The sequence below is a fragment of the Mirounga leonina genome, unplaced genomic scaffold (genome assembly GCF_011800145.1).
Source record: "Mirounga leonina isolate KUSES-001 unplaced genomic scaffold, KU_Mleo_1.0 Mir_168, whole genome shotgun sequence".
Lineage (NCBI taxonomy): Eukaryota > Metazoa > Chordata > Mammalia > Carnivora > Phocidae > Mirounga > Mirounga leonina.
The window spans coordinates 64323192-64349649 of NW_023270426.1; the positions used below are offsets into that span (position 1 = coordinate 64323192).

The 26458-nt window shown below is 38.1% G+C and overlaps 1 protein-coding gene across 1 annotated transcript in view; it reads right to left on the reverse strand.

Moving 5' to 3' along the window:
- Window positions 1–2420: 2420 nt before the first annotated feature.
- The window catches only part of ELL2 (elongation factor for RNA polymerase II 2), a 68335-nt gene continuing 44297 nt past the window's right edge, over window positions 2421–26458 (reverse strand). Inside the window, exons 4-12 of the mRNA XM_035014898.1 lie at window positions 25265–25428; window positions 17928–18187; window positions 15560–15684; window positions 15334–15421; window positions 13039–13609; window positions 10379–10445; window positions 6770–6941; window positions 4483–4527; window positions 2421–4391 (exon numbers count right to left, since the gene is read on the reverse strand). Coding sequence (XP_034870789.1) covers window positions 4275–4391; window positions 4483–4527; window positions 6770–6941; window positions 10379–10445; window positions 13039–13609; window positions 15334–15421; window positions 15560–15684; window positions 17928–18187; window positions 25265–25428 — 1609 coding nt within the window. The 3' untranslated portion in view covers window positions 2421–4274. The remainder of the gene's footprint in view (window positions 4392–4482; window positions 4528–6769; window positions 6942–10378; window positions 10446–13038; window positions 13610–15333; window positions 15422–15559; window positions 15685–17927; window positions 18188–25264; window positions 25429–26458) is intronic.

A 26458-nucleotide genomic window follows, 5' to 3' on the forward strand; every position in this document is an offset into this window, starting at 1 on the left:
GGAGAAGCGGTGAAGAACACAGACGCTGGGGTCAGGCTTCCCAGCTTCCACTGTTTACCAGCTGTGTCATGGACAAGTCTCTTAACTTCTCTAAGCCTCAGTTCACTCACCTATAAAATGGGGATAACAGGGTTGTGGTGAGGAGTAATGGGACAATGTATGCACAAAGTGTGTAAACAACAGGAAACCCTTACATGGTAACTGTGATTATTGTTCTCCAAGTAGATGTTGCCTCTGGAGGGCATGCTATACACTTAGAAAACAGGCAGGATCCTGGAGCAAATACCCGGCCCGTATTTCACCAACAAGAAGTATCTCTGTCCCAGGAGGATCATTTACATTAGGGCATCAGAGAGCACTTTGTTGTGGGTTTTTAATTTATTTTTTTAGAGAAATTTAAAAGCCTTGAAATGAGACAAAGGAAAAACACTTACCAGAATTGCAAAGTTAACATTTTTATTGAACTGAAATTGGTGTAGAACAAAAGGGACCACCACAGCTGCTGAGCTTAGTAACAACTGAAAAGTCCGTGTGACATTTTACCTTGAGAGTCCTAACATGGTTTGGGTGGAACTGAGAAACAGTGTAGATATATATCTATATCTATATATCTATATATAGATCTGTAGATCTCTCTCTCTCTCTCTCTATATATTTTTTTAACACTTCAAAATATTTTGAAATGAGCCTCACAGCTTTGTTTAGTTTCAGGTTACAGAGAACACTGATAACATCTTCTGTTGCCTTCATTTAGTAGTATCAGTTTATATCCTTTCATAAAAGGTTCCTCAAAATGCTGGCTATAATTTTCCCCTATCCGGTACACGTAAGAAAAGGATTTAGGAACACTTAGGCAAGTAATAAACCGTATGAACTTCAAAAGTAGTAAGGGTGGATACCAAGCATACATGACTCAACACTCACACTGCCAGAAACACCATGAACTGGCTGAGGAGTTTCAGCCAAGTTCCAGAAGCAAAGAATGCACTAATGGAAGGGATAAGGCAACCAAGGAGAGTGTTGGAACTAATGGACCACTTGTGTCTAATCCTCATTTCAGCATCTTGCTTCCAACATGCAAGTATGCATTTCTTTTACATAATAAGGTGAAATACTTTAAGGGAAAAGAAAACTATAAAGTTTAAAAGATCAATCAGATGAAAGGAAATTAATACTGAATTTTTTATGATCAGTGTGCATAGAGCAATGATATAAACTGATCACACCAATTATTTTTGTGAGAGCAAGTACTGAACATCCATTGCTACTCAGGGTTGGAAGTTACCCCCTCTCAAATATTCCATGGGAAATAAATGACAAGATAGGAAACAGAATCCCTACTTAAAAAACAAAACCACATCTACTCAATGTTCCTTTTGGTTTGTATTAAGTCAGATGCTCATTCAATCTGGAGTTAATCTGCTGTTGGTAAAAATTTTCAAAAGTGCTTCACATTATTTTAGAAGAAATGTGATACAAAAATAACAACTCTTTCTCTCATCTTGATAATGCTGTTTTATACTTACTTTGTCTCTCAAAACAACTAAATAAATTCTTCCACCGGAGTAACTGGTACTAAGTGGCCACTCATTCCTGCAGCAGTTATTTGAGAGAATCTAAAAATCTTGCAGTAGGAGATAAAGGATGATTATAAATATTTAAATAGGCTCATGCCCATCTTCACAAGAGATGCAGCCTCAGGTAATAGCAGATTCAGAGATTTATAACTCAAATTTGTAACTGATAGATACACATTTTGCAAGGATGTGCCCAATGTATACAACAAACATCTAAATTAAGGCTTTTATAGGTAGGTGGTCAAGTCTATGTGCAATGCTGGATTTTCATAACCTATCTCCAGCTTCCATTATTACCCAGTTTGTAAACCAGAAGATGTGCTGATGTATGTGGGTGAGAACTCCAAGGGCTAAGAGCCAACTGGAAGGCTTGTTCATAAACAAGTTCTGAAGTAAGAGCTGCCAGTGAAACAGTTGATCATGTAGAGGGGCAGAGTGATTTGTGCCTGCTGACAGGGATGGGCTTAAAAAAACAGCCAATCGTTCAACTTCAGTTCAAGACTTTGAGATTTAGAGACCCAAAGGTTTAACGCCATATCTAAGCCAATGGTTCTCACACCTTCCCTTGCAAAAGTCACCTGGAGGCTACTTATGAAAGTGTGGATACCTGGGCCCTATACCCAGAGATTCTAATTTGGGTTATGCAAGTGGTCCAAGCACCTTGCTTTTGAGAAACACTGCTCATAGCAAATAGCAGCAGAAATCTTTGATTAAAAGGCCAAGTTGTCCAAGAAATGACACCAGTGAGGTCATTACCTACAGACAAATCTCTTAGGAGACTCCACCTTTATATGAGGAACAAAGTTATCCCCAATTAAGTTTCCTATCTTTTTACAACTCAAAGTTTAAAATCAATGAACATTTAGTAATGATTGTACCAATTCTGAGGTAAAAGGAAGAGCACCAGGGATCTCAATGCTAAAAGAAACCAATTCCTTAAGAGGTCCGTGCTACATAGAAATCTAATTTCTGTGGTAATGTTATAGAGTTATAGTGCACAGGGTCTTTTATCAGTCTTTTTATAGTCTTTTTACTTTTGTATACTCTTCTATATTATCTACTCTTTCCAGTTAATGTTTTAGAAGAACTGCAAAGAGGAAAGTTCTTCTATATGCTCTCTCAGGTTTTCTAGATACCAACATTTTCTGGTTTACACTGATACACAACAAAGTTATTTATTTATTTTTTGGATGCTGGAGACAAACATCTTTATTAAAGATACTACCAAAATTTTGGCAAACATTTCAAAACAGATTTGTAAACATAATGCTTCCCTTTTCAACTGGCAGCACTTTGAAAAGACAATACGATAAAGACAACACAACTTGAATCAACATTAGTTCAAAATCCTTATATTTTTGACCACATAACTTATGTTCCCACATGATAAAACAAATGATAGTTTAAATCAACGTCAACAGATAAACTCCATGAAATGAAAGTTTGTGCTGTTTGATGACTCACAGTATGTTATGGTTAAATGTATCCGCTCTTTTTTTATAGTCCTGGCTCCCAGGATGAAAAAAAAAATCTTTAAATATACATTTCATGTAGGTAATAGCTTCTTTGCATATCTCTCTTCAAAAAATACTTTATAGCAGTATATAAATAGGTTACCTACATGTTTAATTTTATAATTTTGCCCCAAAACTATAGATCTGTTTCATTTTCATAACATATTGATTTTGCCCAACATTAATAAAGCTGACAAACTGTTGAAATGGAAATGCTTTTGTCTTCCACAATAGAAGTAGCAATTTGACAGAAAACAAACAAACAAACAAACCCTACAGTAACACTCGTCAGTTGTTTAACCTGAGCGTTTGGCCTACTGAGAGTAGCAGCTTTTTTCCTCCATGCACGCTCACATCCACACCACCTCTGCACACATACAGGTCGAGCACACGCTTTCAGACGCTGGTAGGCCACAGTATGCTTCCCACTGCTCTAACCAAGTGGGAAGCAGTGTAGCTAATGATTAACCACACTAATGTACACAACTAGCAAACACCTTAAGGCAACCATTGCAATGGGGGGTTAACTTGCAGGGCGGATATACTGTCTAGATCAAGTCAGCCTGTATGTCCATATGTGTGTGCATACCTATACACATACACATATGCCTTTCTATTTCTTAACCCTCCAAAACAATGTCTCAATTTTTTTTTGTATTTTGTGCAAATTTCTAAATATTCTACCATTTAAGGCAAAGAGTTTGCATTAAGAAAGGTCAGAAAATAGGCTTATGTTTATCCAAAAGCATTTCACCTTGCACATTACTGTTTTTTTTTTTTTTAAACACACATAACTTTGAAGTGTGGACATTGGATCCCCAATATCTAAAAAAAAAATCATTTCCAATGACAAACATAAGTTTTTAAAGAAAAAATTGATCTGAAGTATAGACACTGGATCCCCAATATCTAAAAAGAAAAATTATTTCTATTGACAAACATAAGTCTTGGGGGTAGGGAGGGGCTGGGGTGAAGGGCCAGAAAAAAGCAGCTTCAAAAATGCAGGGAAGCAAAGTAAAATGGGGAAAAGAAAAAAAAAAAAAAAGGTAAATAACTCAAGTTTACTCATACTGAAACTTTCAACAAGCAAAGTTCCATTTTTTTTAGAATCTTAGAGCAACTCATTTGGAATTTTAAATAAATAAGCTTAAGTTTATTCACATCTTCTGGTCCAAGCAGAGATTTAGTGCCATGACTCTGCTTGCTGCTGGTCAAATTCACCTATTAGTCTTTTGATGTGAGCCAGCTTGTTATGAAGATACTCGCATCTATATTTTTCTTCATGATAATTGGGACTGGACTGCAGAGGAAAAAAACAGGGAGGAATTAGGTTGCAGAATTTGTAATAGTTCCCAAGCACGGGTCAGAAAACCCACAGTGATGATTCCTACCTGCTTGATCTTCTGATATTCCTGTAAGACTTCTTCGTGAACATTCTACAAAATTAAAAATTAAAATCAGAAGGGAACAACTTTTCTTTTTGACAATATAAACAGCTAAGACCCATTCAGTAAGGGTGTCAGAAATACTGATGATGGGAATGTAAATTGGTACAATCTTTAAAGAAGGCAATTTGGCAACTGCTATCAAAATAGCAAATGCAGAACTGACTCAGCACTCCTATACTTCTCTTTCAGATTTGCTTGTGCCTGAGTGAAATGCTGTGTGTACAAGGTTACTTGCTGCAGTATCAGTTGTAAAGCAAAAGACAGTACACAAAATTTCAATGTCCATTAATCCATAAAAAGGGATACTAAGAGGCCATTAAAAAGGGGGAAATGCTTCATGCACTTATATAAAGTTCTCTAAGGTGCATTATATTGTTTAATGAAAAAAGTACAGAATGATTTATACAGTTTGATATTATTTGTTTAAAAGGGGAAAAAGAATGATATTCTAAGAATTTCATTACTTCTAAGATGCACATTTCTTATCAGAATTTCATGACTTCTAAGATGCACATTCCTTATCATTTTAATGAGTTCAGATAAATAATGTATCACAGTTTAACTTACTGGAACAGAAGACCGTGGTGCATATTGTAATTGATGACATCTTAAATTCAATTACATATGGCACATACATGAATTTGCTTGTGTATATATGCACAGACCTCTGAAAGAATACACTGGAAACCAGTACTATTGATTACCTCTAGGCTGGAGAAAATGGCTAATACTTATGTAACCTTACGTACTATGGATATAAGCATTTCCAAATGCTTACATTTATTCTGCACAACTCTATAATCACCTTATGTTCTGGAGGGAGATTTTGAGGAAAGTTCGATAACTTGCCCAAGTCACACAAATATTAAATGGTACAGCTGGGAATCAAACCCAGGCAGTCTAGCTCTGGAGCCTCCTCCTAACCACTAAGCAGTCTTTGGAGTTACATTTTAGTTTAAATATAATCATGGTACACTGGTAAATAACTAGATCTAAAAAAAAAACCCAAACCACCATATATCAAGACCTCTTGCATCCTCAAAGACTAATTCCTCTGGCAAAATCTGTAACTCTAGGCAGCCTGTTTAAAGATTAAGGCCCACTAATGAAAGACACATGAGTCTTTAAGGCACAGATGCTCTCAGGCTGTTTTCCTCACTGTGGGAAACCCATTCATTCTCTTACATAGATTCCTGTCAGAACAACAGTAGTAGGCCAGAATGAAGGCACTATCTATGGGTGTGAAGTGTGACAACTTCTGTGGCTGACACAAGGAGGGAAACATTCATTTATATTAATCCTTTTGCCTGTTAACTATGCGAACAACCAGTACGTGGGTCTGGCTTCTGGTTTGTCAGCTGTGGTAATACCACTACTTAAAGTCAGGAAGTGAAAACAGATTAGTGTGTGTTAACAAATGTCAGTCTTTGGAAGAGCTGGAAATACCAAACTTTTCTTCACTTAAACCCCAAATCTCTGTGGCACTAAACCCTGTTTATATTTTATGTCTATATCTTCCCTACCTTGTGTCAGATTGAGCTTTGTGGTTTTTTTTTTTTTTTTTTTTAATGTACTTGAAACAGCAATTTTGGGGAACAGCACCAGAACTAGCAGCTATAGTCTGAGTTGGCAGTGCAATCAAATATTTCCGTGAATCCCAAATCCAACTTTTTCTCCTATTAGTTGTATTTGCTTTCTTCTTGATGCTCTCTTTATTATGTTATCGTAAAGTTAAAGCATATATTACATATTTTATACATACTATGCTATATAAAATGTTATTTTTCCACTGACAGAAAAACAGTTCATTGTATTTACTTATGTTTGAGAACTATTTCAATATTTAGTTTCCTAGCTAATTTTATTTATTTATTTTTTATTTATTTTTTAAAAGATTTTATTTATTTATTTGACAGAGACACAGCGAGAGAGGGAACACAAGCAGGGGGAGTGGGAGAGGGAGAAGCAGGCTTCCCGCTGAGCAGGGAGCCCGACGCGGGGCTCGATCCCAGGACCCCGGGATCATGACCTGAGCTGAAGGCAGATGCTTAACGACTGAGCCACCCAGGCGCCCCTCCTAGCTAATTTTAAATGAAGACCAAAAGCTGCAGAGAGGCTGGTTTGCCGAAGACCTGCTCTGAAGGCCAGTAGGGTGCCTGGGGATGGGCCAGGCAGAGAACAAAGAGGGTAAAATATGGAAGTCAGCCTATCTAGGAGCAAACATGTTTACCTGATACTCTTTTGAGCCTGGAGAAAGCCGTTTTCGTTGTGCATCTAGTTTGATAAATCTTCTAGCTACAGTCTCCATCCTGGCATGCAAGGCCCTGTACTCATCATACTCAGCATTGAAGTCATCCTTGTAATTTTGGCGTTGCTCATAGGAGACGATAGCAATATATTTTCTAATAAGAAAAAAGAAATAAGATAAATTGAGAGAGACTATAGAATCAACATGATGCATAAGGCCTGACATTTAAACCAAAAACCTAGAAACCGTATCCAAGCATGTATCCTTAGACTGAATGCTGCCCCTGCCACTGTTTGCTCCCATGTCACTCCTTCGGACGACTTCCAGGTGAAATTATCCCACAGGAGAGCTTCAGACCTTCACTGAAGGAAAGTAAATGTGAAAAAAACATGGTGGCGATGGGACTGAAGTGTGACTAGAAAACAACACTCACACATTTAGCTTCCCAAACCTTTCTCTATCCAAAGTAATTCACTACCACACTAGTGGCAGAGGCCAACCCATCTGTTACGAGTCACATGGAAACAGAAGGCCTCGGTGGGTAACATGAAACCAGGAGAGTGTTACATAGTCACTGAATGCTGAAGTCAAAGCTCCCCCTAGATCTGCTGCTTTATGAGAGGAGGTCTGTCTTTTGGCCGTTTATACCTGCTGCCAGCAAGGTGCCTCCGGCTTATTCTCTCTACCTCTTTCCTCCCACGTTTGACTAGGCATATGTATAAAATACAAAAGAGTAATTGTTTTCTTTTGAAATGAGAGACCAGAAAAAAAAAGAGGGGGTGAGGGGGAAGGCATATTTCTCTAGTTCTTTTCAACACTAAAATATCATAGTCTGTGTAACTGAACATCAGCATATACTATTATTGTAATTTACTTTTTTAATAAAAATGCCATAAATCTGTTTTACTTGGGGTTGTGAATAACTTTAGGAAACTGGTGAGGGAAGGCCATTTTCCCAGAGTGTCAGTTTAGTCAGTGGTGAGGAAATTAAAACAGCATTCTAATATTAAAAACAAAGTATTATTTGTTTGTGGCTCCGGGAAGTGGGATCACACCAGGGTCTGGCCTGGGTCTCTGTACTGTGTTCCTGTCGTGGAATGCAAAATTCCCTTACTTTTGGAAATAAAAATTGAGATTTCAAAGCAATTTCAGGCAGGTAGCAGGTGCTTCAGCATGCCCCAGGCACGTGCATATATTCTTGACTGTGGGAAAACCTTCGAGTTCAGTCCTCTTCAAAAATGGTTTCAGATAATCTTGCCAGTTTTATTCAAAATGAGAGAGCAAAGTGTCCAGTTGGAAATGTGAGAAAAGTGATGCAACTGTGCAACCTTAATGTCCTCATTAATATTTTTATTCATGCTGAGTTAGACACTGTGGAGGTTTATTTTTCTAAGTGTAATTGAGACAGCAGTAGTATGCTGATTTAAAGCGCCCTGCTGGTGTCTTTGCTGTAAAAGGAACGGGGCCAGCCAAGCAGAGAAGCAGTCCTCTCCTAGACAGGGCTGTCCTGACTGCACACCAGAGGAAGCCCAGGGTGGGGAAAAGAGGTTCCTGGGGATAAGTGTATGTAACCAAAATGGCTAAACTGCTCATGAAACTCAGGCTTAATTTGTTATATAAAATACCCTGCTTTCTCAAAATCACAACCGAGGCTACACCCTCAATATTTTATTTAATAATTTCCTTAGGAAAAATACCAAACTGGCCAACAGTTGTGTTGCTATTATAGAAGATTATTTGGTTATACTGGCATTTTAACGAAAAGCATTTCACTATTTAAAAAACAAAACAAAACTGTTATGGTTCTCTAGTTGGTTCCTAATGCAGGGATGGAATAAAATTTTCAGGGGCTTGGCTATTTCACAACCACAAGTAAAAGTATTCTTATTGTATAAAAATTAGGAATATTGTGGTTTAAGTATGACTTATTCAGAGGCTGATCATTAAGGTTTTATTGTATCTTTTTGGTTTTCTTATGAAACAACCAAAGTCTTTTAAGTTCTGTAATTTTGGTGTTCTTGAAAAGTCCAGCTTTCTCACCATTTTAAGAAAATTTGCTGTATTAATATCAGATAGTTTTGGGATAAAATAAATTAAGCAAATAATCACAGAGGTTATATACTTTCATGATTTTTAAGAGCCAGAAACATGAAGCAAATGTAGCACCCATCCTCAGATTAGGGAGTTAAAAACAAGTTTTAAAATATAGAACGAATTGGTTAAGCTGACAAAACACAGCAACATCCTGAATCCATGGGGAAAGGGTTAGAATTATTTTATAGTCTCCCCACATGATTTTGTCACATATAACCAGTCTGTATCACTATTACAAAAAACGGGGAATTCAAAATCCAAAGATCCAAAATCACAAGAGAATGAGAGCCCAGTACTGCAGTTGTCATTTGAGGGGGGGAACTTTCACAAGACTTTTAAGGAGAAGTGGGTTTGCAAAAGGAGAGGTGAACTCTCTCATCAGTGAAGCCAGGAGCTGTCCCCCAACCCAAGCCTTCCTGGGCCAATTCAGTGGTGGTTGCTTTTCAAAGCTCCCTCAGAAGTCTAAAACCATACCACTTCATATGAGAGAGGACTCAGCATGGTTTCTTGGGTTCTTTCTAGTTAAGAGATGATAACCAGCATTATGGTTTCATGCTGTATCGTTCCCCATTAAGTATAGCTTTCACACTACTGTTAAGCAAAGGTTAACACATTTTAAGTATAAAATGTTCTCTACTTTAGAAATGAACATTTCGTTCTACATGGAGTGCCAAACAGCATAGTTTAACTTTGTCCATCATGAGATGCTACTAAGAGAGAAAAAATGTTTATACAGCTCAGAGTTCATTTTCCAATCTACATTCAAATTATTTTGCCCATTTGTTCATTTTCAAAGCTATCCTGCAGTCAAATCTGTTTGCTCTTCTACTCTTCATTTTTCCAGGCTCTTGCAACTTAATTATTTCTTCTTACAGAAGCCTCTGAGTCTATAAAAAAGCTAGAATTATGTGTACAAGTTATAATTTCTGTGATAACCAGTTACAAAAATGTCTCCAGCTCAGCATTTAGCAACTTGTTGCCATAACAAGAAAAACATTGTAACTGGTACTAAAGTGAAATGATCAAATTTTACTATTCTCTCCTCTTAAAATTAATTCCATGGCAGAGATTTATTTAAATGAAAATCAGTCTATCTGTACTTTGTATTAACTGCAGAGGTTTAAGCTCTTTATCAGTAATAAACTCTCTCTTCAAGGGGAACAAGTGAATGTGCATTGATTGACTGTCAGCTTTGAAGAGTCAGATCCCTGAAATCTTCCATAATCAAATGCCTGGCCTGGCACCGGAACAAAGGACAGGCTTCTCTATACTTAAAGGCCCATGGAGCAGAGCTCAGAGCAGGGGGAGGCACAACCTGCTCAGGCAGACAGGGGTGGATCTGGGACAAGCAGGCTTAATGGCAGCCTTTCAAATGCAGGGGTGGCTCCAGGACTCTATTTCTGGAACTTCTTTTCTGATTTGTGAATTATGGGAAAAGAAATTGCAAACTTTCTAAAATTAAACAGTTCTCTCCCATTGGCAGACGTCAGAACTTACATCAAATAATCTGGGAGTTCAATTGTTGAAGAAGGCTCCGTGGAGGCAGTGCAACCCTCTTTAACTCCTACAACGAAGAAAAAGATTCAGGCTTTCACCAAACAGTATGGTTATAAAATGCCTATAATTCTAAAATAGATCAGAAACATCTGGAACACTCTTCCTCCAAATCTGTTCTTCCAGCTCAATAAGCAACAGTGAGCAAGGCATAGAACTGAATCCGAACAATGGAGGCCCCATGACCAGGGCCAGCAGAAGTGAGGGCAGGCATTGAGAGTGCCCTGGCTGCTGCAGTGTCTGCATAATAAAGGAATTTCATCTTAACCCAAGGTCAGTCTTCTATTCTTTCCATAACAGTTGTGGCATCTGCCTAGCAATTCAAAGACTGTGGTGGCAGATGCAGCCAGACAATGGAAGATACAAATTTTACATCAACATCTACTTTTCATAGGATTCAAACAAGGCAGATGAGACAATGAAGTCAGGTAACAGACTGCTCTGGCCACTGTATTTTATTGCCACCCTTTTTGTATGCAGACGGTGGAAGCAGCCAAGAAGTTTTCCCGTGTCAGTTTAAAGTAACTTAAAATAAGTCATTACTGAATCACAATCTACACCCCTCCCATCTCTACATCTCATAATACTTCAGATTTGTTTTTAAAAGGACAAAATAAATAAATAAATAAATAAATAGACTGCCAGTCATTCAGGGCTATGCTGTGAAAGTATGTAAAATCCCTCAGTCAGTATTCTACTTGTGTGAATGCACCACCTTTTCCTATGGGTATGTTTAGACTTTTTATAGGGTAATTTTTTAGCATTCAGAGTAGAATTAAATAACTCAAATCCTAATCCTGCCTGTGGCAAAATATACATGTTCAATATAAAATAAAGTGAAAATTCTGTAATTTCTTGATTTAATATTTTAAAAGACCAAGTATAGTAAACAGATTATGCAGACTCTGTGGGCTTATTGTTCATGGTCGGGTGCACGTGCGTGCGTGCGTGCGTGTTTGTGTGTGTGTTTGACTCAAGCCTGAGTCTTTTTTTCACAACAGCCTGTGTCTTAAAGGAAAAGGCATTAAGTGCATCTCACCTGGCTGCTGCTTTGCTACAAACACCAGATAAATTCCAATAGATTCAGGGGCTGTGGGTCTGGATCTATCCTCAGTATTTTGGGATAATCTCAGCTGTCTTTGAGAGGTACTACATCCTCAGTGGAGGATTCAAAGACTAGGTCTGCTTCTCCAGGCCTCCAACTCTGAGAAACACTCAAACTGTGCTGTAGGTCTTAACATACTGGGACCCAATCCCCCCAACACCAGCCTGATTCAGGATCACCATCTTAGGGTGGGAAGTGTGGAGGCTGGGATATAACCAGGAACATGGCTTGCTAACTCTGAACACAAGGTTTTATTACCTCTTGCCTTTTCCTGACCTGGCAAATTCAAGTACAGTAGTACTCGAGGGAAAAAAGCTTACATCTACCTTTTGGGCCACTATACAGTACCATACTGATCTAAATGTTTCAACAGATAAACTTTGATATGCAGTATATTCAATCCAGGTCAATGACGGCACTGCATCATACTGTTCTGCAAAGTTCCTCTCTTGTGGTAAAAATGGTCAGTTAAATCTAAGGATTACAGACTTCCAGTATTATGGGCAAATTACAGAAAGACAACACTCCTTAAACTCTATTCATTAAATGAATAACTTTTCTAAGGTTGTATTTTCCTAGAGAATTTTGCTTTAGGTAAGCTGGGTTTAAAACTGGCAGCAATGCTAAATGATGGGCTTGAATCTTCGATGTGCTGGCATGGGGGACATTAAGTTTTAGAGGACAACTTTTTTAAAATAAGAAAAATAGAATTTTGTCCCTAGGTGTTAAAGATCATTATACCTCAGGTAAGTGGTCTTTTCTACTGATTAGCTTTATAAGCTTCTTTGCATCTCTACATATCTGGCGTTTAAAGTTTCCAAAAGCTTGAAATGGTTAAATTTTACTAATAACAATTAATACTAGTTTACTAAAACAGGGTTCTTAAAACTGAAAAAGAATTTCTTAAGCTCTATCAAGCAAATTGCCAATAGCCTTACATAAGACAAACTGCTTTCACTCTGAATAACGATGATATGATGGATCTGCATATGCAATCTTACCTTGCCTGTTTTATAAAGAATTTGACATTTCTCCTGTGTTAATATTAATTAAGGCAGGGGTGACCCTGTTTCTTTGGCAAAGAAGGAAAAGAATTATTTTTATCGCTAATTGTGTGTCTGGTTAAATTAGTTCAAGACTGGCATATAATAGGTCACGTTGAGGTTGCGCAGTACCCTGGCAGTTAAGGGAAAGAGCAACACAGTCTACCTTCTAGAAGGGGGTCTCTAGAGGATAATAAAGTCATTTTCAAATGTTAGCATCTTATTCTCAAATATAGAAACTATGTTTAATAGTTGGCTAAAAAGAGACTGAAAATGACTGCTGTTAAATACAAGAAAAAAATCTGCTCAATACCACAACACTAAGATTAATAACAGAAGGTCAATGGATAAAAAAAGCACTACTAATTACAAACAGCATAATCTCACACTCATGATGAGTTTGCTCTGCTCATTCACTGAACACATGTCGTTGGTTTTACAAATGTAAAATATACCTTCATTGGAATCTGGACTGGAGTTGCTCAGCTTGGCAATATCCTCTTCTCTTTTAAGGTCCTCTTCCTTTTCTTCTGTCATCTCAATGTCGTGCTTTTTAATTTGGTCCTTCTCCTTGTGTTTTTTAGACTTCTTTTTGGACTTTTTGTGAGACACTGAATGGTTTTCTTCCATAGGCTTTGGACACTTTAGTAGAACTGAACCAGGGGGTAAGGTTTCCAGAGAAGTCCTAGAGGTATATTTATCTTGCTGGTCCTCATAGATACTACTGTTTTGACTAAAACTGTCAACAGGTAGGTCTTGAGTCCCCCGGCCTTCTGGAGTGCTGGGGGAATTGGAGTTAGAGTTTACAGTCTGAGGAGGATTGGAGACGGGCAGGTGGGTTGGAGGAAGCGGTGGAGGGGTAGGGATGGCAGCGGCTGCAGGGGGCGGCAGGAGGCCAGCGGCAGATTTCTCACTGGGGGGATTCAAATGGCCATTTAATGTTGGTGGCACTCGGTTTGTCAGGTGAGATATTCGAGCTTTTTTATTCATTAAGGGATCAATGAAATCTGAATCTAAAAGCCGTTTCTGGGGGGGGGGGGGGAGAAGGAGAAAAAAAATGAGCCAGTTTGTATGAAAACTCAACACATGCATCACTGGTTACCATATGAACAACTGAATAATTTTACTCATTCTTAAGTTTATCACCGGCATTATGTTAACCATTCTGCAAGCTTAAGCAGGAACAAACAATCCACAAAAACAAAAGGGAAATAAATTCTCATGCCTAACATAAAAAAGGAGAATCTGGCAAATATATGTTTTTTGGAGTACTTATACTTTCTGATCATATAGCCGCACCCTAAGTTCTTCAAGAGCCAATTTATGTGGGCTATACCACTTCGGAGAGTATTAAATAGAGGTAACCTCCTTCCTCTGTGGGCCACAGCTGACCTAGTTATATTAAGAGAGAGGAGAAAGCAGTTTGTACCATTTCACGCTGTCAGAACTAAGAAGGGTAGGTAAAGGGCAATAAAAGCCTACACTTACTTAATCTCCTCTAATGTGCTAAGATGTTCCAGTTATGAATATTTTGGCTGTCATTTATTATTTCACCTGTCTTAAAATGGGAACAGCCAGCACCTTCAAAGTAATTTCTCTAGGTATCTCCATCAGTGCTGAAATGCTATTCAATTTCTTCCCTGTAAATATATCTCTTCAATGGATTGGAAAGTAAGTCTTAATGACAGGTCCACAAAAATGATATGGAATTAATGTTTCAAAAAATTTAAAAATTATGCTAATACTAGCCCAATCCAGCAACAATATTTAAATTAAAAAGAAAATTCAGGTAGTTGAAAAGTACAAAGCATATATCCAATGTAATGATGTGGCCTAAACTTCAGCTTGGAAGAAAATAACAGTTAATCATCCCATTAATTTATTCTGTTTTCAGTTTAGCATCATTGATTTGGCAGCCATTATATAATTAGATCAGAGTATAAATAACTTCATGGAAGTTGGCATTAAAAGTGAGGCTTCTATAGACAATGCATACAAGGACAGAATTGCTTTTATTTTTTCTTCCTCTGTTCCTCACAATAGGTTTCTAACATTTTTTGATATATGAATAGCCTTGTGCCCATAGCATGCTTACTGTTCTCCACACATCTGTCCCATCTCCCTAATCCTTGGGAGGAGGGTCCAGAGAGTGGATGACTTTGTCAGTAGCACTGGGGTAGATAGGTCTGTCCCACTGTCAGCCTCCAAACCACGGAACCAAGGAATCTCTTGGGGGAAACTTTAAGCTGGAAGGAGTGAGGTTTAAATGGAGAATTCTGATTGGGATCTAAATGAAAAAAGTACATTAAGGAGATATGTCTGAAATTGACAGAATTTTTTATTTGCTTATTTTAGAAACATTTTTCCCTAAGAAAAGTTTTTTTGAACATGGTTCAGATAATATTAAATATCTTCAATTTTCTGTATAATTTGAGACTGGATATGGGCCTAGGTAAGTCTTCTTCTAGTTAGTGATCTAATGGAAAAGTAGATAATCTTATAATACAATGTAAACTTTAAATATGGACAAACAATGTAGATATTAAGCACTTTGACAAGCAAAGCTGTGTAGAGAAAAAGGTCTGGGCTGTGAGCTGGGAGCTCTGCCCTGAACTAACTAGCTATGTGACTTTGGGCAGGCAAGCTTTGCAGCTTCTGGGCCTCATTTCTCTCATGCATAAGTAGACCACCTGAACTAGGTGGCCCCTGAGGTTCACTTCAGGGCTATGATTATATAATTTTATGAATACCTGAGGAGAAGATGCAACATCTCTATTAGAACATACGGGAGATTCTGAACGGCTGGTGCTGGCAGCGTTCTGAGATGGATTTAGTTTTCTGTAAAGGATACACACATTCCAGTTATGGAAAGAATTGTCAAATGTTCGTGATAAAAAGCTTACCCTTGTTTCTTCCTTCTCAACACTAAACTAACAATGACTAAAATTTTTTTTTTTAAAGGAAAAAAAAATTTACCTTGAGAGCACAGACTCTAATGACCGTCTGTCTACTTCATTGTATCCAGGCCAGTCTCTCTGAAGTTCTTTAAAAACATAATCCTTTAGGGTATATGAGAGGTCCTTTGGATTCAGATTGGCTACCTGGTACATGGTGTGAAAACAGAGCATTAGATCTTTTTGCTACTTCCTAACCCGGAACAGGAAACATTTTCCATTTACACTGGAAGTAACTGTACCAATTGGCCCCAAAGGCACTGCTAGTTTTGCATATGCCAGATCTCAATAAATGCTGTTCAACTTTATTTGGGAAATAAAAACTTTATATAAGTAGCTAAATATTTTTCCCCTGAACATTCACTGTATGTCATATTTCTATTCAAACAGCCTACATTAGGCAAAAAGTGGAGGGAAGTTTATTTTATTTTTTTTTACTTTTTTAAATCAAGTTTTTCTAGTCTAAGGAGTGAGGTTTAGTTTAACAGCTTCCTTATTTACTTCTGGTCATTAACGCCATTAGTTTTGAACCACAGTAAAAATCCTTGATCATTTGTATTAAGTAGAAACCAAACACTGCCCAAATGCTAGGTTATAAACTTTCCCTTGAGCAATCAGCAGAAATTATCTCCATAAATAGTATCAATTCTGATGCCCTTGTCTGTCATTTTCTTGGCTTGCTAAGCCTGCTTCTTGTGGCTGCCAGTTCTCCTGAAGAACCACTTATTCAAAGTCCTTGAGATTCCCGAAAACCAATAAAAGGAAACATACAGCAAAATAACCCCCAAATTACTGTTATTAGTCAGCCAGTTTATTCTTAAGTGTAATCTTTTCTTATCGTATAATGGCAATTCCTAGAGTGTCCAGGCCTAGATTCCATTAATAATACAATGTATGGATTCAAGTACCAAACCAAGAGTCATTTTTAAGGCTGGCAGAAAGGTATTCCTCCTGTCATTTCCTACTGGAATGGTCTTTTTCAATAGCTTCACTTCTTTCTGTGTCCTTTTAAAGTACTATCAAATGTATTATGATAGTTTATGCTTTTCTTACAGCTTAACATTAACGTTAATGTTGTTATAAAGTAGAAAATGGTAGCCTTGGGGCGCCTGGGTGGCTCAGTCGTTAAGCGTCTGCCTTCGGCTCAGGTCACGATCCCAGAGTCCTGGGATCGAGCCCCGCATCGGGCTCCCTGCTCAGCAGGGAGTCTGCTTCTCCTTCTCCCTCTGTCTACCACTCTTCCTACCTGTGCTCTCTCTGTCAAATAAATAAATAAAATCTTTAAAAAAAAAAAAAAAGAAAATGGTAGCCTTAAGATTCAAATTTGCAAATACATTAGGATGAGACACAACCCGATTTCTCAAAGTGGAAAAAATACCAACAATGCTTAGCTTTCCTATTATCCTCGGGACTATGTAGACTTAATACCCCATCTCTTCTCTAGGCTTCATAATGGGATCTTCTCCTGTTTTTCTCCTCCTCCCTCTTTTTTTCTTGTCTTTTTTGTGCACTCTTCTATATGCTAGAGTGCTTAGGACCTATCCTCTGCCCTATTTTCTTCATTGTCATCATCTTCTCCTAAGACTATTTCATTCAGCTCTACGGCTTGCTTGCTTTCTTTTTCTTTTTTCTTTAAGTAATCTCTGTACCCAACATGGGGCTCGAACTCATGCTCCTGAGATCAAGAGTCGTATGTTCCTTCAATTGAGCCAGCCAGGTGTCCCAGTTCTAAAGCTTTCACTAGCTAATCTATACACTGCTATCTCCTAATTTATAACTCCAGCTCCAACATTTATACTTAAGCTTGTAATTACAAGGTAATTGATCAAAGCTAATACACATTCAAATCCCTTAATGAAGACAAGTGAATGATCTCAGCATACTCAGTGGTAGAAAAAGGCAGAGTAAAGAGCATGCATGGCAAGACACAATTGAAACTCATAGATAAAAATATTCTAGCTTATACCAACCAAAGACTGATAAAAATAAATTGTACAACTTCACCTATATAAATGAATAAATACAACAGCAATGGTTTAGGTGATTCAAGACCAAAAAAGAGACATCAAAAACTTCTTACTTTTTTTATGGAATTTCAGAGCAAAATTTGTTTAATCCAAATGAAGATAATGACTTGAAATTTACTTTTTTAAATTAACAATTCAGTAGCCTCTAACTTATAAAACCTACTATAAATGCCTATAGTTCAATTAGTATTTTAATTAAATGTTTAAAACAAGATGACTTAATATTCAAGAGTTATAATTCATATACCATCGATGAAGATGATTCTGAAATTTCTCTACCTCAAATAGCAACAACACGAAGCCTTCTTAAATGAGCTTCTCAACAAGAAAGTACAAGGAAGGAGCTCTCTCCACATGTCTCACCTGTTGTAGAATTGCTCCAAGGGAGTTCTTGTCTTTTTGATTGACACCATCTTTCTGCAGTCGAGCCAGCAGCTCAGGTTTCTTATAGGCCTTCAGTGCCAGTAGGTGAATCACTCTGTCCCTGTACGGCCGCTGAGAAACACTGCTGCTGCCATGTGTCTTCCGAATCGTATTTGCAGGATTCATGGGGGTTGACCGTTTCCTCTCAGGTACTGCATCTGAAACAGCTTGAGGTGCTTTCCGAATTTGCACTCTTTTCCCTAAAGTCCAGTGGAAATGACATTGTTACACATTTGCAGGTAAAAACATAATGAGCATCACAGTTTCCTCAACTCTGATATAGGTACTTCTTCATTTCTAGAGGGAATTAAGGCCACTTTATTTCAGTTTTTACTTTAAAGAGATATACAGACAGAAAGCATTTCTAATAAATGGCCTAAAATTATGGATTTGAAATTGTTTTGATAGAAACGTTTATTGGACTAAATACATATACAGAATTATTCTGGTCACTTAGCTACATATGGTACATTAGTGACATGGTACATGTAGCAACAGACTGGAAAAAAAAAATTTTTTTTTAAAGATTTTATTTATTTATTTGACAGACACAGCGAGAGAGGGAACACAAGCAGGGGGAGTGGGAGAGGGAGAAGCAGGCTTCCTGCTGAGCAAGGAACCCGATGAGGGGCTCCATCCCAGGACCCCGGGATCATGACCTGAGCTGAAGGCAGACGCTTAACGACTGAGCCACCCAGGTGCCCCAACGGACTAGAAATTTTAAGTTCGTAGGTAGTTCATGTCAAGTGGAAATAAAGTAATTTCCATGTTTACCTGTGCCATTTACAGAACTTAAATCTACATATTATATGTCATTTCTTTGGCAGACAGAATGTAACACATGTGAAGCATGAGAAATACTTGTATCTAAGACCATACTTTTGGCTGAGCTGGGGAATTATCTTAATATATTAACACAGATTCAAAACCTCAAAGAGGGGAGTCAGGCATAATTTGGGGTCAACATTCAGCAGGACATCCACTAGACATATTCCTTTTCAACAGGCCATAACACATTTTAGGAGTCAAAACCAAAACCAAAACTAACCAACCAAAAAACACTCTCAGAGAGCCAGACAAGCAGACATCTGCACTGCAGGGCTGAGGCTACACTGGTGAATTAGAGGAATGGAAAATGGTAAAAAGGAGGCCCTCACATCATTCCTGCCAGGCAAGTGCCATTTGGTAATTAACTGACTTTGCCCTTAAACTTAACATTGGTAATTGGCAAGTGGCTACTTCTAGAAAGTATCTGTGGGCTGAAGTAATCTGGATACCACGTGAATGTCCAGAGCCATCAGGACATAGCTGATCCCTGACAAAACCTGGTAAACTTTCTTCCCTGAAGAAAAAATTAGAATGAAACTGTAGAAGACCCTCATTTTATCATTTCTGAAGTGGAATCTTCTAGCACCTTTAGAATACTCTAAACCTCCAACTCTGTGTCTTCTGGTTAAAGAGTGGAGAGAACTGGTAATGATATACAATGTGGGGCAAGTGCCTTAGGAATAAGACTAGCAACTAGAAACAATGGATAAGTAAAAGTAATCTCTTAAGTGCTATGGTCTGATCTGGTCTGGTCTGGTGTGAAAACAGCTTAACTGGGCAAGAGCTTTAATAGTAATTCTGTCCATGCTGGGGTCCTGAGGCCTAGCCAGAGGGGCTGTTTGTCTGACACAATCCTGCCTAGAATAAAGGAGAAAGGACAAATATCTCACTGGCTCTTATATTTCTCTACTGTCTGGACATAATGAATTATAAATATCAGATCAAAATATTGCACAACAAAGGAACTCAACATTAAAGGAACACTGCCTAGTAGTAAGAAAAGCTATTAGGGTGCATTAGAGTTTTGGAGATAGACTTAGATCTGGTTTCTGTATTTTTCTTAGAGATAGCTAGATCAGTGTCAGATGGGCAGGGAACTAATATTTACCATGAATCAATTAAGTGGTGGTGGTGGGGACACTGTGCTAAGACCTTTACACATATTAAGTCTCATAGCAGCATGACGAAACAGGCATGGTCACATGTCACAGATGAGAAAACTGAGGCTTTCAATGGGATAAGCTCAAATGGTGTAAAGTGCTCACTTAGCATTTGGAAGGTTCTGTTATTAGTACCCAAGTTTTCCTACATGAACTTCTTTGTAGGAAAGGTTTTATGAACAAATGCCTCCTGTCTGCCAGCTTCGTGTTAGATTGTAAGCTCCATACGGGCAGGGCTGTGGCTGCTTTGTTCACTAGGAGACATTGAATCAGCATTTGATGACTAGCGAAGTGTCAAAGTGAGTGACAGCGAGAGAACAAGCAGACAGCAGAGGAGCCAGCATCAATGTGGTCTGTATTTTCCCATATTGCCAGGATGCCAGCATCTGAGGAAACACTGGAATTTCTAATGTGGCAAATGCAAACCTTCCAATCTACCACTTCTCAGTTGTAACAGTATTAACAAACAGTACTGTTCCTTGAAATCTTAATAGGAATCTGTGCGGAAAAAAAAAATAAAGCCAGGGTCACAAAAGTTTAGGAAATGCTATAAATTCCACACTCTCCTCCCCCTTGAAACCTGTTTAGCTTACATTTCCCCAAAAAAGCTGACTATGGAGCCCTCCCTACCACTCTTCCCTAGGGAGGGGAGTGGACAGTGTAATGTTTTTTAGCTAGCTAAGCTCACACATACCATGATTGATCATTTAGAATGAATTCAAGCCAGCAAGGAAGGCAAATAAAAATAAAAAGTGACAGCAGTACCAGTGTGTTCCAGGCTGCCCTACCTCCTCTGTATATCTGACCCACCTCTGATCCTCAGTCTCAGGAGAGCCCCAAAGTCTCCTGAGTTCACCCCCACCCCTCCCTGAAGTAAGCATAGGGTGGATAAATAAGGGAGGCTCATTTTGCCCCTAAAAGGCGTGTAAGTACGATGTTTGACAAGAAATTAGAATCTGGCCAGGGATATGACAGCAGTGACGTCTCAGCTGGGGCCTAATGCTAGGCTGTTACTGGTACATGAATCTCCTACCCCCAGTACACTCACTTCACCTTTATCTCATTTTCCTTTACTTATTTTTTTTACTTATTTTATTTTTTTTTAACGTAAGCTCTACCCAACTTGAGACTTAAACTCAGGACCCCAAGACCAAGAGTTGCATGCCCCACTGACTGAGCCACCCAGATGCTCCACTCTCATTTTTCCTTTAAACAGCCAGTTGTGGGGTAACCCACTTCTTTTAAATGCTGATAGAGCAATCCAAACACACTGGGCCACTGAGTTTTATGCCAAGATCACTTGCTTGTTGCCTCCCCATCAGTCTGTGCCTATTCATCCAGGAAGGAGTCCTCTGATTTAAGGTAAGACCGGCTACAGATGAAGAAAACATCAGTGCTCTAAGTAGTTATGGAACTGAGATACTAAAGAAAAAAAGAAATAAAGAAAAAAAAGTAACGCAAGAAAATGTAAGGTTCAAAGTGGGCAGAAGAAAGGCTTTATTTTTATTTTTTCACATTTGCCTCAGAAAAGCCCTTTTAATAAAGCCTGTGGGAGAACCTAATTCTCTTCCCAGACCCAACTGCTAATCAATTCCCTGGGCTCCTTATATAAACAGCAGCAGTGGGTCTGACAGAGTTGGGTAATCTGGGACTGTATCTGAACTGCTGTTTCATAACAAGGAGTCCACTTCTAGCGTCTCCATTTAATATGAGATGGTAAAAGTATTTATTCCTCTGTCTAGTGGCTCTGAGTAAACAATCTGAAAGGCAGGTGTTAAAACAGTACATCAGAAAGACATCAGGGGCTGTAGACGTCTTCTGCAGTGGTTTTTCTATTCTGTGGAACCTGGCCAGAAGCCCTGCAACACCAACCCAATGCTTTAAAAAACACTGGCAGGACCTTGATGATGGGGTGACTGTCATGGTAAATACATAATCCACTGCAATGGAAACCATCTCCACCATTTGGCATTTTTGCTCTTTTTTTTTTTGCAAAAGGTTTATTATCCAAATACACACACACACACACACACACGCCACAGAATGTTAGAACTGCAAAGGACCTTTGATGCTACCCAGTTCAAATATCCCTTATCTAATAATTGAGAAAATTAAGGTCCACAGATATTAAATGATTTGTCCAAGGTCATTCAAAATGTATCAGCTCATTATAAATAAGATGGGGCAGAAATTGGGAAAATTGGAAAAAGAATTCTAAAAATTACACAGGTTGGGTTATTTTATCCATCTAAATAAATATTAGCATGTATTAAAAATGTACAATTCAATAAAATTCCAGAATTTAGGTAGAAATCAGGGAGCAGACATATTGGTAAAATGGAAGCAGTGGTAATTAGTGATTCTTGAGTTTTTTTTTTTGTTGTTCAAACAAAGTGAAAGGATTATAACACAACAGTGCTCACCACTGATACAAATTTCACGACTAGAAGCAGAAATATTCTGAAGAAATAATAACGATGTTTCCTAGGTTAAAGACTCTCCTGTTCCTCTCCAGGCAAAATAGATTTTGTTTTTGTTTTTGTTTTCAGTCTACAAGAGGATCTCAAAAGCTCATATTCCTGAATGACTAGGCCAGGTGACCCTTAGGATTATAGTCTTCATCCCCTTAAACAGGGTTTGTGCCCTAATTCAGCTGCCAGAGGCCTCGCCTGGCATTATGCCACCACAACCCCTCAGCGAGACCAGCATTATTCCCATTTGTCCTCCACCCAAGCTGATGCTGTTGAGAGAAGCCTTGCTATGCAGGTACTTTGAAGGTGGCGAAAGTGTGCTTCTGGTATCATTTTATATGATATATTCAATTATGAACTAAAGAGGTACCTCCTATTGTCTTAAGAAAATAACACAACTTGTTATGGGGCCAAATCCATATCATTTGCTATTTGTTGATACCAACTATGTGATATGGAAAATGGAGAGGTAATCATAACCCCCCTAATGGGGTGGTTTTGAGATCTAGATGAGTAACTATGTATAAAGTGCTAACCAGCATCTTGTGCACAGCAAGCATGCCATAAGTGTCGGGTAATATTAGTACTGAGGGGTGAATGACTAGCATTTGAAAGAAATGAATGAGTCAGATAGTTTTGAGTTACTAAAAAAGGCAGGAAGATACAAACTGAGCCACCTATAAGGAAAGAAATATGGTAAAGGACTAGCAGTGGATAAGATTAAAAGAGAAAGGTCAAAACACACCATAACAAAGCACAGTAAAAAAATCAAAAACTTAAGTTCTGAATTCTGAGCTGAAGAAATGGATGCAGTCAAAAAGAGAGCAATAAAAATAAAGGGTTGGGATACAGGCCATTTTAAGAAAAGTTAAAAGGAGCTGGGGTTACGCGACCAAGAGAATAAAAGGCTGAAGAGGTTAACGACAAGACTGAAGACCAGAGAACACTGTACTGTGCCGGGGAGCGGCCAGGGCACAGAGGACCCAGCAGAGTGGGGCACGCAGGCTGGCAGGGTCACTGCAGAGCTCTGTGGGGGCAAACGTATGTGTGCAGAGGGAGGCCAGCCTGTCTGAGAATGGCACGGATGTAATCTGGCTCAATTTAAACTTTAGATGACCTCAAATTTTACATGAGTTATCTACAGTGCCTATAAGAAACCCTGCAAGTTCGAAAATTCCTGTACCGTTAGGAACAGTGTGAGTTACGTGACTCTGGGTGTTGAAAAGTCTGCCGTGTAACATGCTGTGCAGATAAACTGTACCTGACCCTATCAAAACAAACACATGAACGGAGGGGACACCCAAGGATCATTCAATGGAAAGGTACAGTGATCACTGTTGATTTGCAAACTTTGGAATAAATCAAGGTAAAGTTTTTCAGCTAGTTCTGCTGAGAGGCCAAAAAAAAAAAAAAATCACTTTGGTGGTTTTAGTCTTCTAGTCCTTTGTCAAACACACCAACTTGCCTCACTGTTTATAAAACGATGGTACTGGACAGAGTAAAAAATACTTTCAAAGCAATGGGGACAGCAAATTCGCTGTTTGTACTTAAAATTTAAGTGTGGCAGATCTTGTGCATTTTAAAAACAATTTGAGATTTAGCCTACTACAGAGAAAGTGAAGTTACTTGTGAAAATAAAGAGAAAGAAAGGAGGTTGGAAGTTGCTACCTCACTCAGCAGGAAAGGGAAGGTGAAAAATCTCACTGCTGGTAACTTACTGGGTTGGGACTAGGCCCCATGGGTACAGATACCTGGAGAAGCCATGAATTGTTGTTAAACCAAACTAAATGTATCTAAGCTAAGCACCAAGTCCCAGGAGCACTGGCTTTGTTCCAAAGAAATACTTACTAAAGACACCAGTGGAGCTTCTCAAAGCTGAATGTACTGTAGCTGGGTCAGCAATGGGAAAATACAGAAGTAAAATTATACCAAACCATGGAAAGATGTTGATTAAAGAATTTGGTTATTCATGAGACTGTTTTTGTGTGCATTTACATTTCCAAATTTCTATCTTTTCATCATTTACTTATGATGACTTATGTTATCATGACCAAAAGCCTCAAAGAGCTCATCTTTACTCTTGATAATTGTTCCTATTACTATTAATAGTCACTGCCAATCAACTCTTTAAAAATTGGTAGGGTCACTGCTCATAAAGGAGAGACTCATCTTGCTTGTCCGGTCTTACTTCCCTTCAGTCTGATGGATATTTGAGTGAGCTGACCATAAAGATGATGGGGGTGGGGCAGCCTCTTAATTAATGTATAGAAGAGGATGAGAATCCATGAATGACATCACAGTTGAGGTACCAAAAAGGCATTACCCTCATACTTTGTTATAAGCATATTTTATATTTTAAAATAAAAATTGTGTGCAAAGATCCTCTGAAATTCTACTAATGGAAAACTCATAAATTCTACCAATAGATTTTACTGTAAAAATAACCCTGCAAAAATGCCAAACAAAACCTATACTGTCCATCATTGAAATTACATCATCCAGGGTCAAAGAACACACAACAGCACCACTACTACAACCTCACATAGTAAAGTCACGTGACCAGATCCCAGTCCCAGTACTGTAACATAACAAATGTTATGGATTTAAAGGATTCGGGATTTATGAAAGAAGTAAAACTTTTCTATCTGTTCAATTTATTATCAGTATAAAGAGAACAGATGATTTTTGACCATGTTATTCAAAATATTCTGGAAACTAATTCTGTGTTAACATTAAGTTAATATTACCAGTATTTACCTACAGTGGTCTTGAATTATTCCAATCAATCAGTGAGAAGGAAAACGATATCTATACAAACCTACATATGGTCCACCGGGTTTGATAACTTTTGTGCTTCGGTTGCGGGATTCCTCCTCTGCCTGGGTCATTCTTTCTCGTGTCATCTGATACGAGTCGTTTGTTGCACACACTGTAATTTTATCTTGTATAAATCCCAGGCAATTGAGCTGGGAGGCTCCAGAGCTGTCAAGTAAGACGGTGGCTTTGTTAGAAATGTCCCTCATTTTGCACAATAATGGTAAGAGAGAATTGTATAATTCTAAAATCAGCAGCCCAAACAACAGCCTTGCAATCTGGAAATAACTAATATTAATAATTTGAAATGTTGAAATTTAAAATATTTAAATTCCTTTCCTTCATTTCACATCACATTTTTTTTTCATATTTTGAATAGAATGGGTAAAATGAACTCTCAGAGGCCAAATCTGTAAAATTCTGAAAATAATTAGTATTTATATTAAAGACCAGAATCTCAATGAGCACTGTAGTTCTACTTTCATTTTATAAAAAATTATCTACCACTTATATGAAAAATGTTTAAAGTTTACTTTTGGAGGAACCATAATTTGCATGCTTTAGAAATGACTAGAAGAAATAGACCCACTGTAATGCTTTTTATTTTTAATAAGATAATTCATTTTAAGGCCAAAATATTGCCAAACATTAGGATTTATTATTAGCCCAAATATCCTAAACATTTGTAGACTCTGTATTTACCATTTTGTTAAATCTCTACATAAGATAACCTATTTGTGTGGCAAACATTGAAGAAAATACTGGACAAAGATTTTTGTAAATATTTTTTGAAAAACTTTTATTTAAAAAAAACCATGAAAATTAACATTGGCCTGGAAGATGGCTCTGTTTCAAAGTATTATGCTAATATTAGGGGATCATGGTAGCAGTTACACTGGTATTTTATTTATATATTTATTTATTTTGAAGATTTTATTTATTTATGAGAGAGAGAGAGATTGAGTGAAAGAGAGAGCAGGGCAGAGGGAGAAGCAGACTCCCTGCTAAACAGGGAGCCTGACGCAGGGTTCAATTCCAGGACCCCAGGATCATGACCTAAGTCGAAGGTAGACGCTTAACTGACTGAGCCCCCCAGGTGCCCCTACGCTGGTATTTTAAAAAGAAATTACTATGGCCTTAAAACAGACTGGAATATAGAAGTAATGAAAATGTCACTACAGCTCTGATACTCTATTTC